At 37.7% G+C, this 16,685-nt stretch overlaps 1 protein-coding gene across 2 annotated transcripts in view; it reads left to right on the top strand.

Annotated features, from left to right (window-relative positions):
* Nucleotides 1-14,341, top strand: part of LOC134211960 (phospholipid phosphatase homolog 1.2 homolog) — a 38,747-nt gene extending 24,406 nt beyond the window's left edge. For both annotated transcript variants that reach the window (XM_062689378.1, XM_062689379.1), the window contains exons 2-6: nucleotides 11,000-11,154; nucleotides 11,563-11,730; nucleotides 11,785-11,855; nucleotides 11,918-12,215; nucleotides 12,292-14,341. In XM_062689378.1, the coding sequence (XP_062545362.1) occupies nucleotides 11,000-11,154; nucleotides 11,563-11,730; nucleotides 11,785-11,855; nucleotides 11,918-12,215; nucleotides 12,292-12,432 (833 nt within the window). In that variant the 3' untranslated portion in view covers nucleotides 12,433-14,341. The remainder of the gene's footprint in view (nucleotides 1-10,999; nucleotides 11,155-11,562; nucleotides 11,731-11,784; nucleotides 11,856-11,917; nucleotides 12,216-12,291) is intronic.
* The last annotated feature ends 2,344 nt before the right edge of the window (nucleotides 14,342-16,685 follow it).

Raw genomic sequence — 16,685 nt, 5'->3', positions numbered from 1 at the left:
CGTAACACACATCTATCTCTGCAAAACTCGAGAACTAATCAAGCAAATGGAACCCAATTCGGCATGTGGAAGAAATGAGTTTTTACGATGTTCTGCCAAATGAAATAGAAACGCAGAACAACGTTTGCTTAATTTGTGAGTTCAAAATAAATGTTTGTGCTAACTAATTAATGTTGGGCGAGACGAAGTTCGACGGATCTGCTAGTTTATTGATAAATTCTGTAGGTTACTACTGATTAAAAAATAAATCTTGGAAAGCACGAAGTCGTATAATGCAATACGGCCAGTTTTGCTGTTATTGAGATTTTGGCAATACGGATAAACCACAGACAAACAGACATAACACAGATTCATCAAATTCATTGACATCTGTAGATTTCAGTTAGTTGAGCAAATCACGCACCGGATGGCGGTAGTGAGCAAACGTCAAACTCCAGCAAAAACGATGCGCGCGCCATAAGTGATCGATTGGTCAACTAATGATTATTTGAATTGACCAGTAAATCAGTGAACGATGGAAATTTGACGAGTGTTATGTCTGTTTGTCTGTGGATAAACCTTTCTAGGACGGAGTACTTATTAGGAAATGCATATCGGGAAAAGCCTCCTTCAGTAATATTAGTTTGTGCAGTACAATGTAGAGTTAAAGTTCTCGTTGAAGATTTGAAAATTACGTAACGTGAAAAAGGCCACCTGCTTGTGATCCTACCTGCTCGCAATTGATGAAAATACTGAATGTAAGAAAAAAGAAGGCACATGTAGGAGTTTTTATAAGTGGAAGTGATGATCATCTTGAAATCACAGAGGAATTCCTAATGAAGGGATCGACTACCGGAATAGACCTGAGGAAAGCCGTTAAGACCTGAATGAGGGAGCTTGGACTCCTCAAAAACTTACAGCCCTGCAACTGATGGAGCTTCGGCAATGGCGGAAACGAACACGGGCAACTTTTTGGAAAAGTAAAGCAATTTGTTTATTTTGTCGTCTTTATTTGAGAGACTTTCAGCCAAGGATGTTAACGATCATTCAGTAATTTGCGTTCGATCATTTAGTAGTTTGTCAATAACACATTCCAGAAGCTGAATTTCAAAATATGTTGTATGGTGGACTTCTAGTGCGAAGGTTTTTCTACAACTCTACATAATGGTTCGTTGTTTGAATTCCACTAGTAACGGAGTTATAGCTAAGTTTCAGTAACTTAGAAGAAATGATAACAAAATTCCAATCATTTAGTTTAAGTTACTGCAACTAGCGCTCTAACTCCGTTATTAGTTGAATTCTAATAATGAACCATTAGGCAAAGTTGTAGAAAAACCTTCGCACTAGAAGTCCACCATACAACATATTTTGAAATTCAGCTTCTGGAATGTGTTATTGACAAACTACTAAATGATCAAACGCAAATTACTGAATGATCGTTAACATCCTTGCTTTCAGCTCTAGGCTGGCTATTTGTTAATTTGTTTATTTGTTAATCAATTGTTAATCAGTCACGAATGTTAATTTGTAATATTTTTCTGCACATTGCATTTTCAACGAAGCCTTTCAACAAAAATATTCAAGCATATTCGCTGATTTTCGAGAACACAGTTCCTCAACACCGTTCACTAATGTGAATCATTTACCTGAAATGTTGAAAAGGAGATAATTCACCACCAACACAACAACGAGCTTAAATCTAAAATTCAAAAAGACACATCTCTTGTAACATATTTTCTTTCTTCAGACATACATATCTGTGTGAACAGCTCTTATCAAGAATGAAAGCAGTGAAAAGTAATTGCTGATCTTCATTATGTGCTTGCGAAATTTGGTCACCGATTGTGAAATCAATATTCGTTGAGTATTGGAAAGCTGCCAACAACCTGTTACGTAAAAAAAAAGAAAATAAGCACGCAAAAAAGATTGTTCAAACGCAATAAAATCAATTCAATCGTGGTAAAAAATGTATTTTACATTGATTGTTTTAAAAAATGTGTAAAAAATATATACCGAATATTTCCCGGCCCGCTAGCAAGTGGTCATTCTGAAAATTGGCCCCTGGCTTGAAAAGGTTGGGCAGGCCTGCTACCCATTGCAATGGTTGCGATCGTCCTGTGCATTTGAAGTGCGCTGGCATGACAACCAGCTATTTCAAATGCAAGAATATTTTTATTATTATTATTATTTCATTTTGCCATTGAAAGTCATTATTTTGTGGTGTTTTGCTACTGAAGGCTTCTAAAATAAATAAACTTTTTTTCATAAATTCAGCGGCATTTTGCCTAATTATCCACAAAGGGCACATTTTTTACCCAGGTTAGCTAAGAATGTTTCCCACAGGACCACGAATTGTTGTACCATATTTATTTTAGCATGCATCTTCTATGAGTTGCTTATAAGCAATTAGACAAAAAATTAGATAAACGAGATTTGGAACTTAGGGGCCGTACACTAATTACGTAAGCATTTTTTTGTAATTTTCAACCCCCCCTCCCCCATGTGAGATTTTTCCCATATACATATTTTTTATTTATATGGAGAGTAAGAAAATGGCAGACCCCCTTCCCTCCATAAGTGCTTACGTAATTAGTGTACGACCCCTTAGTTTTACGATCGAGAATGCAGATCGAGAATCCATAATTAATACGCGGAGATACAGCAATTTAAGTAAAAAAGGGTTCCGGGAATATGATCAAATGATAACAGATCGGACCCATGCGAACATGGCAGTCAAACTTTATGGTTATGCTAGAGCTAGACGATGATTACAGAAATATTTTCAGGATCACTGTGGTCACTGGCACTAGCAGCTTCCAGGTGCCCGCGGAGAAGTGACTAGTTTTGAAACTAGAACAGTCCCGTGGTTCCGGTTTTATCAATTTCCCAAATTCCCGAGACTATTTACACGGTAATAGCAATTTCTCGTTCAGCGGCCATTATTGCAAGGAAAATAAGTTCTAATTTCTGTGAAAATCATAAAAAATGGTTAGAGTTTTCGTTACAAATAATGACAAACAGAAGAAAAAATAATGCATTTTCAGCATTCGCTTGGAAAACGCGGAACACCTCCGGTGTCCGTAGACCAATCCAAGATTTAGGACAAGTACAGAAAACTAGAACAGTCCCGTGGTTCCGGTTTTATCAAAATCGGATTATTTTAAGCAAAGTTATGGTAACATAAGTTTTGAAAACATATTGCCTAACTCAACTTTTTTGTCCTTGGCCCAAAATGCCCACAGATATTGTTCTTGAGACTGTAATGTTATCGACAAATCAAATAATCGGCTAACGGGCGATCCTCCTGACGGAAACAATAATATGTATTAAATCAAGCATTACCTTATCTACCTCCTTGATATATAAGATAAGATACACATTACGTATCACCTTGCTCCACCTACTATTCCATAGAGCTTAATGTCACGTTTCCGGCACATGTCTTGAAAACGATTATTTTTTAAACTTTCTCGTACAATAGGGTAACGAAGGTATTTTGTTTTGTGCATTTAACCTATTTTAGATCTACGGATGTTTTGCAAAATTGAGAATATGGAATGCGCTAATCAGACACATAATCATTATTTTGATCATATAATTGAACAAGAAAAATCAACAAAACAACTCCATACATAATCATTATGTTGGTTAGAACACATGCAAATACAGTAACATGTCCGAAATGCAACGTACGTAAATGATATTAATCAATCTAAAAACGCTCTTCAAATCGAATACTAGGAGACCTATACGGAAGGGGCTGAGTTGATCCTAGACTAAGTATCCTAGAACTAAGTATGAAGCTCATTTTATCTCATGATAAAAAGCTGTTAGGGAGCATCCATAAATTACGTAACGCTCAGAGGGGAGAGGAGGGGATTAACCGAAGTGTTACAATCCATACACAAAATTCCAATGATGCATATAAAAAGTGTGTTATAGAGGGAATCCCCCCATTCCCTCTATATCACACTTTTTATATGCATCATTGAAATTTTGTGTATGGATTGTAACATGGTGTTAAAATGATCAATTTTTGCGTTACGTAATTAATGGATCTTCCCTAAGGGAACATCCATAAATTACGTAACGCTCTGAGGGGGGAGGGGGTTGCCCGAAGTGTGACAATCCATACAAAAATTTTCAATGATTCATACAAAAAGTGTGACATAGGGGGGAGGGAGGTTGAAAATGACTAATTTTTGCGTTACATAATTAATGGATCTTCCCTAAAAAGTATTCAATCGGTCAATGTGATGGTCCCTCCAAGCATTTTCTTTAAAGTAATATTTAATTCCTCTACTATAGATGTTTCCGAGACTCGATGGTGATTTTAATATCAAATGGAGGATTAAGTGTGTATATTCGTGTGCATGTGTTTTTTTTATTTGGCTGTGTGAAAAAATTTGGCTGTCTCATAAAAGATCGCCAAAAACTGCTTGAATCCCAGCGAGAAAATGTGATGTTATGTAATATACTGATACAGTTTGTGATTCCCTGTGTGCTTCAAGTAGAGCTCAAATCTAGGGAACGATCATATGGAGGACTCTTGAAAACATCCTTTTTGTGCGAGTCTAAAATTCGCCTATAACATCCAACTCACAATCAATCACCAAGAAAAATTAAGGATGATGCATGTTGCTTCTGCGTCATGCATGTGGAAAGCTCACTGAAGCACTTTGAAGTTATAAAACTAAAATCTGAATACGGCAGTACGCAAATTGTAATATAGCATTGTAATCAAGGCGTGACAATCGCTACCGTATACAAATAAATCATCATGCACTACAGCCAAGGTCCACATTTATAAAATCAAAGATAAATATACTTATCCGTTAAGAGTCGATAAACAGCTGAATGTTGAGAATGACACGCACTTTCTTTTCATTTAGTCACCTCCTGCTTAGTCAACATTCGTGTGTCAACGAACGACTAAACTGATGATTTGATGGAATGCACCTATGGCATTGGCAACCTTTATGGAATATTAAAATAGTTATTGGGGTCATTATCTAATATCAGCACTGTTGATCTTTTATAGGAATAAAAATAGCTAATGCTGTCTCACAGTATGATATGAAAAGATATTTCTAGACGACATACAGACATATGTAGACAACTTTTAGAAGCCCTATCATATGCATACTCGAATCGGATCAGTATTTGGTAGTCAAATTTAGAATCGTTTATCCTGTGCAACGCATTTGAGGTCCTACGTAATTGAGAAGTAAGATACTAATATACCACCACTGGGATAATGCCACCTCGCAGCTTAGTGTTCTTTAAGCACTTCCACAGTTATTAACTGCGAGGTTTCTAAGCCAAGTTCAGTGTTGGTAAAATCATTCATAAATCTCAATCATTGAGCGCTCCCGCGCGAACTAACTTGTTTGCGAATTTATATCGCAAGAGTATCCATTGTTTTTGGCCGTACACTAATTACGTAAGCAGTTTTTCTGGGTTTTTCAACCCCCCCTCCCCCCATGTAAGATTTTTCCCATACAAATAAATTTTTATTTATATGCAGCGTAAGAAAATGGCAGACCCCCCCTCCCCCCATAAGTGCTTACGTAATTAGTGTACGGCCCCTTATGTGTTGAACGTTAATTTACTGGTAATTTACGTAGGATAACAAACAAAACCTACGATGATTCAAATGGATGATTCAACTCAGCCATGATTTTTTAGGTGCTGAGTTGGGTGCGTTTCAATTCACGATTGATTTGAATTGTTCATATGTTTTGAGATTTTGAGTTTTTCCCAATACTGGCCAAGTTACCATTTTTGCATTCGTAGGCTAACACGATGATACAATTGACTTAACTAAAAGTTAAACATATCCTAAACATATGCTTATCAATTCAATCCAAATTTCCCAGTACAAAAAATCTTGTTGGATTGAATGAATTATTGGAATAGATCCGGATCCCAATTATAAAATAAAAACAATTGTAACGATGTAGCGTGAATATTGTGGCGGAATCTATAATGGCCGTGGTTGGGGTGTGCGGTGCGATCGCGAGCTCGGTCAACTCTACGCAAACCAAATACAGACCCCATTCGATTCAGGCAACACGTTCGGAACATTTATGTTGCCAAAATCGAATGGTTTTTGTTTTCTCATGATACTTCAACATTTCTTAACTTTTTGTGACGCTAGTAACACTATGACCCTTTTTTACGCAAATTTTGAAATCTAAACGTTTACACTAAAAAAATTTCAACGCGGATCATTTTTAAATTTTTTTTTTTCGGCATTTTTGGGGTCTAATCAATTTATTTTACGGATATTTCGTTATTTAGGCGTACATCTTTTAAAAAAAATTGACGCCATATTAAAAAAAATTCACGTCGGTTTAGGGGTCTAACCAATTTTTTTTACGAGGATTACGATATTTACGTGGTTTATAAGCAATATCAAAAATAAAATAAAAACAAAAATTTGCCAATTACTATAGCAATTAGTATAGCGACACGATGAACCAAAACTTTTTGCCTTTCTCGTATACTAAGTATACGTAAAGGCTTCACCGCTTAAAAAAAACTTTTTATAGAAGGCCCGAAGACCCATAGTGTTACATACCGATCGACTCACTTCGAGGAATTGATGTCTGTGTGTATGTGTGTGTGTTTCTGTGCGCACCCACCCAAAAAACTGTAGCAAAAGTGTCACTCATTTTCAAGCACTTATCCTTAACCGATTTGCTTGGAACTTGCAATTCGACGCAGAATACTGTCTTATTGTTTCGTATTGGAAATTGGCCAAAACGGAAGTTATGGATAAAATATTATTTTTTATTTGCACGAGAAAGGCATTATCACCGCTAGGTGGATTAATCAGGGTTTTAGATTATTGCAATTTGCAACGGAAATTAGCATTGCAGACAATCTGCAATCAACTTGCACAGGAAGGAGCTGTAATAACGCATGCTGATGTGTTCATTTTAAGCGTGTTATTCATCGGATTTACGTTAGTTTTGGTTCGATGTGTACATCGAGGCAATGGTGCTAAACTATTTTTCATATATTTTTGGGAACTTATATCAAACAATTCCACTTATTTTAGTTTAGTTTCATCATGTTTTTCTTAGAAAAATGAACTCTCTATCACAATATCTTGAATATAGAGTAAAGCCTCATTGTATTTTGTCTAAATAGCATGGTATATTATTACAACTTCGGTTATATTATAATCTGCTTGAATGATAAAATATCCAGGAACACTGTATGACTGTATGCAAGATCTTTTGCAAGTTTATTGCAGCTTCATACATTTGGCGATATCAACGCAAACTGCAATATATTGGGTCACCCGTTGCCGAATAGCAGCATGCGACTTTCATTCACAGCAGCAGAAGAAAATCGTAAATGAAAGCATTCCTAACGATAACCCGACGAAAATAACTCGATTATATTGATATTTGCACACATAATAATTCGACGATATAATGGATCAGCATCGTTTAATCTATTCGAAGAACTTTAAAGATCATATAAAATAGGAGGGAGAGTTCTCGCAGTTTATGCAAATTAATAAGCAATTAATTGCCTAGAACAAGATTTACAATTGGATTTCCCCGTTAGTGCGTTTTTGCGGCATTCCCACCTAACGCATATTTTACGTTTTGGGGAAAAATCTCTCTGGAGCATCGCTCCACGAGAGTAGGTGTTTTGATTTTCTGCTTTCGGTTGCATAGTGGCCTTTTTCAATGTATCCAACCAACCAGCATCCAACCAATCAGCAACCCATCTTTATCTTTCGTATGTTCGAAATCAACAACCGTTTGTCCTAAGTAGGCTGAAAACAGCATCCACCTATAGAGCTCTATAGAGCTCATATTGGGAAAACTAACCAAAATTTTATTCATTTCACTCCATACTTTTGGTGGCCTAAATAAGAAATTGTTGGCAATTATTGTTGTTTTTAACAAGGGGAACTGCTCCGTTTTCCATCCCACTGAACATATATTTATCTCATCGCGAAACAAAGAAATACGGCACCAATTTTGTTGCTTCTTTTTGCTAACATGCGTGCTCACTGCTGAAAAAAATCACAAAAATAAGAAACAAATCGAATACCTTATTATTGCTCATTGTTTTGTTTTTGATGAGATGGAAATAAGAGCTATAGGATGAAGTGCCGAACCGTTCCCCTACTTGGTGCAATAACCAAAAGTAGGCAAGTCGACTGATTGCATAATATTGGTTAGAGCTCCAATACATGCTGATGTACAACAATAAATATTCTCAACTGCAGCATAATAGGCTAAGGTTTGAGCCATATACCCTAAATACAAAAGTGATTTATACAATAACCAATGCCAATTTCATCCTGTAGACTTCTGGAAATTGTTTATATGAATACTCCTGTGAATACTCTTTCAATAGAAGAAACAAGAGAACAATAGCTTCACTTTGGCTGCAGATCGGCTGAACCTTTTTTTTTCAATACAGAAAAATGTACAACTAGGTGAATGTGTTTTTACACTGCATGGGCGTAGACAGGATTTCAAGTAGGGGGAGGGGGGGGGCAAGTTTTTTAGTTCTTCTGAATCGTAGTTTTATAGTAGTTTTATAAACACACATGAATATTAGTGCATGGTACTATTTCCGTCACAGTTCCAAAAACTTTGAAACCAAATCCACAACCAACAGTAAAAGTTGGATCACAATATCGCGTTGCACGTCGCGTCGCGCTGGGCGTTGCAGTTAGCGTTTTATACTAAAACACAATGCCAATGAACGTGACGCATTCACGCTTGCAATGCAACGTTCGCGTTGTGCGTTTATTTAGCAAGAATAATGAATAAAACAATAATGGATCAGATATTTTTAAACAAAATGAGAAAATTATTAACGAACTTGGTATTCAGAAAGAATATAAAATCGGCTATAAAATTTATTATAAAAACCCTGCATTCTTCCATAAGTTTTAGAAAACTAGAACCATATATCTGAATTTCTGAACAAATCCTCTCTGAAATGAAGGTTATTATAAAACAGGCAGAAAAAAAGCAAGCTTTCCCCAGGATTTTTTCGATAATTGCTCCAAGCGATCTATACGGAATTCTATCAGGGATTCTTTAGGAATGCCTTCAGCAACATCTTCGGCAATGTCTTCAGGAATTCCACCATAAATTTCGCCGGGTATTGATCCGAACATTCCACCATTATTTACTCCAAAACATCCTCCACGAACTCCTTCATAAGTTCTGCAGGGTATTCGTGGAATTCCTAAGAATATTCCGTGGAAATGCCGCAGAATTGCCTGTAAACATTTCTCAGAATTTTGCGGAAAATTTTTGAGCTTCTTATGTAAATTCCATAAAATTTTCCGTGAAAGTTTCGAATAATCTTTTGCGAAAATTTCAAAGAATTTCTCCAGGAATTCCACCGAAAATTTATACAGAAATTATACCAAAAATGAAATCAACAATGGAATTTTCGGAGGAATTCCTAGATTAATTCCCAAAGAAATCCTGAAAGAATTCCTTCAAGATTTCCACTGGGAGATCCACCAGGAGTTCCTCCGGGAATTCTTCCAGGAATTCCACCGGCAGTTCCTCCAAGAATTCCTCCAGGATTTCCTCCGAGAATTATGCCGGTAGTTCTTTCGGCAGATCTTGCTGGGGTTCCTCTGAAAATTCTCCCGGGAATTTCTCCAGAATTTCTTCCGGGAATTGATTCATGCTTTCTTTCGAAATTTATTTAGGCTTCTTCAGGAACTCATATAGAAATTCCTCCAAAAGCTCCTCCGAGAATTTCTCTATGAACTCCTCAGGGAATTCTCCGGGAGGTCCTCTGATGATGATGATGAAGGTCCAGCTACATATCCTTGTCTATAAGATGAATTATCCAAGATTTTTTTCCGAGAATTCTTCTGGTAGTTTCGCTGGTACTTCCTCCAAGAGTTCCTTTGAAAATTTCTCCTGGGAGTTTCTTCAGAAATCCCTTCGGGAGTTCCTTCGAGAATGCTTTGAGAGTTCCTCTTGGAATTTCAACGGCAATTCATCCGGGAGTGTCTCCGGGAATTCCTCCGGTAGCTCTTCCAGGAAATAATTCAGGCTTTTTTCAGGAAATCATTTAGGCTTTCTTCGGAAATTTACCTGAAAATTCCTCCCGAAGTTCTTCCGATATTTTCCTCGGGAGTTCCTCTGGGAGGTTCTCTAGAGATTCTTCTAGGAATTCCTCCGAGCGATCGAGAATTCCTCCGAGCGATCCACCGGCAGTTTCTATGAGAATTTCTCCAGGAGCTTCACTGGCAGTTGCTTCGGGTGTTCCTCTGAGGAGGAACGCCCAGAATAATTTCTGGAGGAATTCCCGGAGAAATTATCAGAGAAATTCTCGGAGGAACTGCCGGTAGATTTTCTGGGGGAATTTCTTGAAGAACTACAGGAAGAATTTCCAGATGAAATCTTGTAGGAACTCTCGTAAGAATTCTTGGATGAAATCCCAAATGAATTCCGTAAGAGTTCCAGGAGAAACTGCTGGAAGAATTCTTAAAGGACCTCCGGAGCAACTCCCAGAGAAATTCTCCGAGGAACTTCAGGAATTTGTAGATAAATTCCTAAAGAAATCCTAAATGAATTCCAGAAAGAAAGCCTGAATGAATTCCCAGAGGAACTACTGGTGGAACTCCCGGGGGAATTTTCAAATGCACAGCCGGTGGAGTTGAATTTCTAGAGGAACTTCCGAAATCCCATTTCCCGTGAAATTCCGGCCAAATATCCTCCAGGAATTCCCTGTGAAATTCACATTGCCTGATATGGCAATAAACTGATTATTTATTATTATTTATGCCAAAATCACGATTTGATAGTCAGCTCTATTCTGTGAGTGATTTTTTATTTCAAAACGACCAATAAAGGATTTCAAACTGAGTTATCAAAATCGACGATTTCACAATATCAAAACGTGTGCTAAATGATCGAACAACATTCTTCGTTGTATTACGAAATTATAGACTAGAATTAGACTAGAATAGAATATTTACAAACATTTTTAATTCTCATATTTTCAGTTATAACTTTGGTGGTGTTCTGCGAGTTTGGATCATTCCCGCAGGTTGTGCAGCGAGGTTACTACTGTGACGACAGGTCTATTCAACGTTCCTTCACTGGAGACACGGTGGCCACGGGAGTAATCATTGCCAGTGGATTTGTTCCCCTCTTTTTAGTAAGTATTTGCATACATAACAGGTATTGCAAATAAATAATGCCCTACTACAGAAAGCGTTATTTTGCCACATTTTATTTCTCCATTAGCAAATGCTATAGTTTCATTATGAATTAGTCAAGCTTAAGAATTTTACGAAAAAGTGATAAATGAGAGCATTGATAAAATAAAAATGAAAAATGGGGTTTGATGTGAAAATAGGCGGACATACCCACACAAAATCCTAAGTGGGACTAAACAAAGATCTCAATTTACATCATATGAGCTGAAAGGTGATAGCCTATAAAAACAAGAGAAGAAAAAACTATTTAAGGATTAACTTCCAGGCGTTGAAGCAGGATCTTTACCATACTTCCAAGTTCGTCACAAAATAAAAAATAACCCGTATAATTTATTGTTTATTTCCAGATATGGCTAACGGAGCTAATATTTTATTCTCCCACATCATCCTTCGCATATAGCAGATCAAAAGGTCCAAATAGTCGATGGTTCACTTCGTGGCTTGAAAGCTGGCACTGGTCTAGAAAGTACGGTAAAGGACTAATAATCAAGCTTTTGATAGTAGACATAATGAAGGTAACTTTCAGATCTATATGTTAGTTATTCTCGCTAAGGTTTGTCTCTTTCCAGACGTTCTCTGGTGAACATAGACCTCACTTCCTGGAAACATGCCTTCCGGACATCATTTGTGAAGGAAACGAGTAGGTTCAAATGCTGTGCACAATATTCTAGATATATTCCAGTTCTTGCGTTCTACTTGCAGGTACGTTTCCTCGTACACATGTACAAACACCGAATTTCGGCCTTACTTTATACGAGATGCTAGTAAATCCTTCCCTTCCGGACATTCTTCGGTGAGTGTCTACGGTTCGATCTTCATGATTTGGTACCTGCAAAAACGGATCCCGAAGATGACATCCCTTGTGGCACTTCCATTGTGTCAAATTGCGGCGGCCACATGGGGAATATTCTGTTCTTTCTCGCGCATAATCGACAATCGTCACCACTGGTGGGACGTTCTCGCCGGAGCGTTCATTGGAGTGGTAGCTGCCAGTATGACGGTAAGTTGCGTTGATTAGGAATCCATTAATGTTGAAACCCTAATTTAACTTAAATCGCCTGTTTTTTTTCTTGCAGTGCTATTTCAGTTGCCACAATTTTGATAGAACGAAACTGAAAATCAAGGAGCCAGCTTACAAAGAGCACGACATTAATCTGGTTCCTAATCCTGTGACGTTTATTGCATCTCGCGGTGTTAATGGAACCACCAATTCCTGAACATTCCGTCGATTTAGAATAGAATAAGCACTACAGTTGTCAATTTTTAACAAAACGGAAACCATAGGTATTTCAGAAAATGTATTACGTTGTCAACGAATTTACACAAATCCATGGGATTTTTAGTAGCAAAAGTTCAAACAATGTGATTGTTTGTTTGCGTGCACGTATTGTGATATTATAACTAGCCCAGTTTTGTTCGGTAATCAGACGAGATAGGTATGTGCACTACTAGACACCATTCTATTACTAACTAGAGAAAACGACACCGGAAATACGAATCACTGCGTGGAAGAATGGCGATCAACATAATGTCATTGCGTGGCACTGCAAACGTGCACCGGTGTAACTTGAGATCGGCTTAGCGGTTCATTATCCAACTCGTTTAGTCGCTTAGTGGTGTTTCTCAACGTAGCGAATTTTACTCATCATAAGTTGAAGACTGAAAATGATTACAGTACAGAGTATTTTGTTCAGTCACCTAGGAATTCCCATGCTTAATTATTAAAGACTGGTTTGGACCTTGTAAAAACCAAATAATCATGCTTCAAACGTGCACATGTGTCCAAAATGCATATCCCTTTGGGCAAGAAACGCGCAGTACCTTCCTTCCATTCTAGAGTATGATTTTCATTTCAGCTGTAATCATTCTGTGAGTAACCTAACCAAACGCTTCCTGACTCAATATTATGGTCAGATAAGTTATCACTCAACATTTGGAGACGTCAATAATGATTGGCTGTAGACAACATTGTAACATTTCATTCAAGATAATTTGCGCGTATCTTGCTTGTAGTTAATGACTTCGGGAGTAGGTTGTTTCATCGACATAAACTTCAGATTTCACGTCGACTGACACTATTAATTCAATTAGTTCCCTTGCTTATAATACTTTAAAAGATTTATGTATAAGCCTATAGAGGAATCATGAACTTTCTCTTTGTTCTTTATTTCCATTATGAATCATGAGCTGATATTTGTATGTCTGATCAGTTTATGTTTGTTGTGTATCCGATAAAAAGACATTCCATTAGTCGACACATTCATTGGAATGAAATATAGTTCTAATACTTATAGGAAAGTTTCAGCTTTAATCTTACTATCTTTATGGCGATACAAGCATTGGTCCCAGGAGAAACATGTGATTAATTTGAGACAATTTTCAGCTGTCGCCAAATATTTGTTTTTGTAATTTTTTCCTAAAGGGCATTTATGAAACATTAATAATATTCTAATCCTAAGCATTGATATGTAAACTTTTCCGTTGCATGGAGCTATTTTGTTGAGCATAGAGCTCAAACCGAACGGCTAGAAAGATGAAAACATACCAAATATACCATTGTGGCCTAAAATCACCTAAACCATTATTCAAAGAAAAATCAGGAAAAGAACAATAAGGAAATCTTTCCTATTCCGCGTTGAGAAACACTGCTGCTAGTAGAAAAATAGAAACGAACGAAAATCTAGAAGCACTAGCGAATTAGGAAAAAAGTTCAACGCATAAGATAAAAGTAAAGTGGTGTAAACAGTTTTAGATACTTGTAAGTAGTTGGATCGTAAAATTAAAATACGAAAGAAAAGATAAATATGAATGTGGAATGAATGTTATCAATATAAATGTATGAATGATTTATGAATTGTGGAAATATTCTATATAATTATGTTTACATTTTAACTTGAAAGATTACACAAACTGAAAACTGAGAATGTTTCCGTCATCGTACCTAGTAACTTCAGGAAATTGAAAATTTCTTAAATTAGTTTTAAACCTCATTATGACAATGATAAATGTTTGTAAGTATGAATAAACTATTAATAACAAAACCCACCATATAGAAACTGCAATAAAAATGTATTTTCCGATGTATGGCCCTTGAAAAAAATAAACGTATAGCAAGCCTTAAATTTATGCTCACGACTTTTTCATTATAATGAAACAAAATCATAGGCCAACGTAAAAGGTCTCTATCCTGGCCGGCTGCTCGCTTTAGCCTTGACCTGAGCCCAGGTCAGATTTCTTTCGACTTCCTATATCACTTTCGGTACATTCAAAGTGAATTGCCTATATGCCAGGTATTAAGTCACTCGGAGTGGAAATTAATTACTATGTCTGAAACTCGATTATACATATGCACAACATGTGATAGATTTAGTTTGGAAAATGTATTGGAGGGTAACCGCTTCCTTCGGTGGGGTTTGATCCCACGAAACCAGACAGATGCTTTCCCTACTAAGCTACGAAGTTTTAATGTCAATGTAAATGTTACTTCAACTCGTCTATACGGCTTCAAGCTGAATATGTGTGCTATACAATATGATCAAGAACTTCTATTCAATTCTTTCACCAGCAAATCTGGCGAATCTATTCAGCTGTTTTTGACGTGCCTGCACAACTACTTTACAGCATGTTACACAATTTTCTCTCAATCTTCACTAAACCATTCAGTAATATAATTCGTTTCAATGGCGCCTATTCATATGTTTTGAATCTGTTAAATAAGTTTAATTTGATTAAATATTATTTGAGAGGAGAGTAAATTTCGGAGTTTATTCAATGTTTTTTTTTGTGGAAACTGAAATATCAATTTTGTTGCTATCTAGATTTGAACTCCTGGTCCCCTGATTCAATTGCTGCTGCTCTGTCATCACCGTCACTTTGAATAACAAAGACAATTATGGATGTGCTTCTTCGCATACCCCATAGGTTGTTTTACTAACGCTATTTTCAGTTTCGTGCTGTATAAACGTTAGAAAGAGTCCTACATGCTGCTTTTAACACATTTCATTTATTTAGTCTACATCTAAACAGATAACACTGAATCAACAATTTGACGCCACAATACACGCATCTCTCCATCATCGGATACGCCCCACGCTCGCCAAGTCGTTTTGCACCTGGTCTGCCCATCTCGCTTGCTGCACTCCACGCCGTCTCGTACCTGCCGGATCGGAAGCGAACACCATCTTTGCAGGGTTGCTGTCCGGCATTCTTGCAACATGTCCTGCCCATCGTACCCTTCCGGCTTTAGCTACCTTCTGCATACTGGGTTCGCCGTAGAGTTGGGCGAACTCATGGTTCATTCTTCGCCGCCACACACCGTCTTCTTGCACACCGCCAAAGAAGGTCCTAAGCACCCGTCTCTCGAATACTCCGAGTGCTTGCAAGTCCTCCTCGAGCATTGTCCTTGTTTCATGTCCATAGAGGGCAACCGGTCTTATTAGCGTCTTGTACATGACACATTTGGTGCGGTGGCGAATCTTTTTCGACCGCAGTTTCTTCTGTAGCCCGTAGTAGGCCCGACTTCCAAATATGATGCGCCTTCGTATTTCACGACTAACATTGTTACTAACAGACGGGCTCGGTCGCGCTCGGTTCCGCCCACAAGCATGTACTTTGTCTTTGACGCATTCACCACCAGTCCAACTTTTGTTACTTCACGTTTCAGGCGGGTGTACAGTTCTGCCACCTTTGCAAATGTTCGGCTGACAATCTCCATGTCATCCGCGAAACAAATAAATTGACTGGATCTGCACCATGGCGGTGTGCAAGAAGACGGTCTGTAGCGGCGAAGAATGAACCACGAGCTCGCCCAACTCTACGGCGAACCCAGTATTCAGAAGGTAGCTAAAGCCGGAAGGGTACGATGGACAGGACATGTTGCAAGAATGCCGGACAGCAACCCTGCAAAGATGGTGTTCGCATCCGACCCGGAAGGTACGAGACGGCGTGGAGCGCAGCGAGCGAGATGGGCAGACCAGGTGCAAAACGACTTGGCGAGCGTGGATCGTATTCGAGGATGGAGAGATGCGGCCTCGAACCGTGTATTGTGGCGTCAAATTGTTGATTCAGTGTTATCTGTTTAGATGTAGACTAAATAAATGAAAATGAATGAACATATAAAAATTGCTTATCTTTGTGGATTAATGTACACCGCACTCTAGATCAATTTCCGTGCGTTTGTTTTGTTTTCTTCAACAGCTGACCCAAAATTGTATTCTAATGATTTTTTACATTTGCCCGTTAAATTCATCAACCTTTTGCATATACAAACCTTGCGGATCCCAAAACGAATCGATTAGGGAAAAAATCTTGCATATCGGTCAACCCGTTCGCGAGTTAAATCGTCAGGAAGGAAATCTCAACTCATTTTTATTGTATAGAAGAAGATTTAGGTCACTTCGACCTGGGATCCCTCCAAAGGAACATAAATAGTTCCACTGGGTAACCCTAATTGTTAATTATTGTTTGTTCA

The sequence above is a fragment of the Armigeres subalbatus genome, chromosome 2 (genome assembly GCF_024139115.2).
Source record: "Armigeres subalbatus isolate Guangzhou_Male chromosome 2, GZ_Asu_2, whole genome shotgun sequence".
Lineage (NCBI taxonomy): Eukaryota > Metazoa > Arthropoda > Insecta > Diptera > Culicidae > Armigeres > Armigeres subalbatus.
The sequence above is the reverse complement of the archived record's forward strand: the minus strand, read 5'-3'. Positions and strand labels throughout refer to the sequence as shown.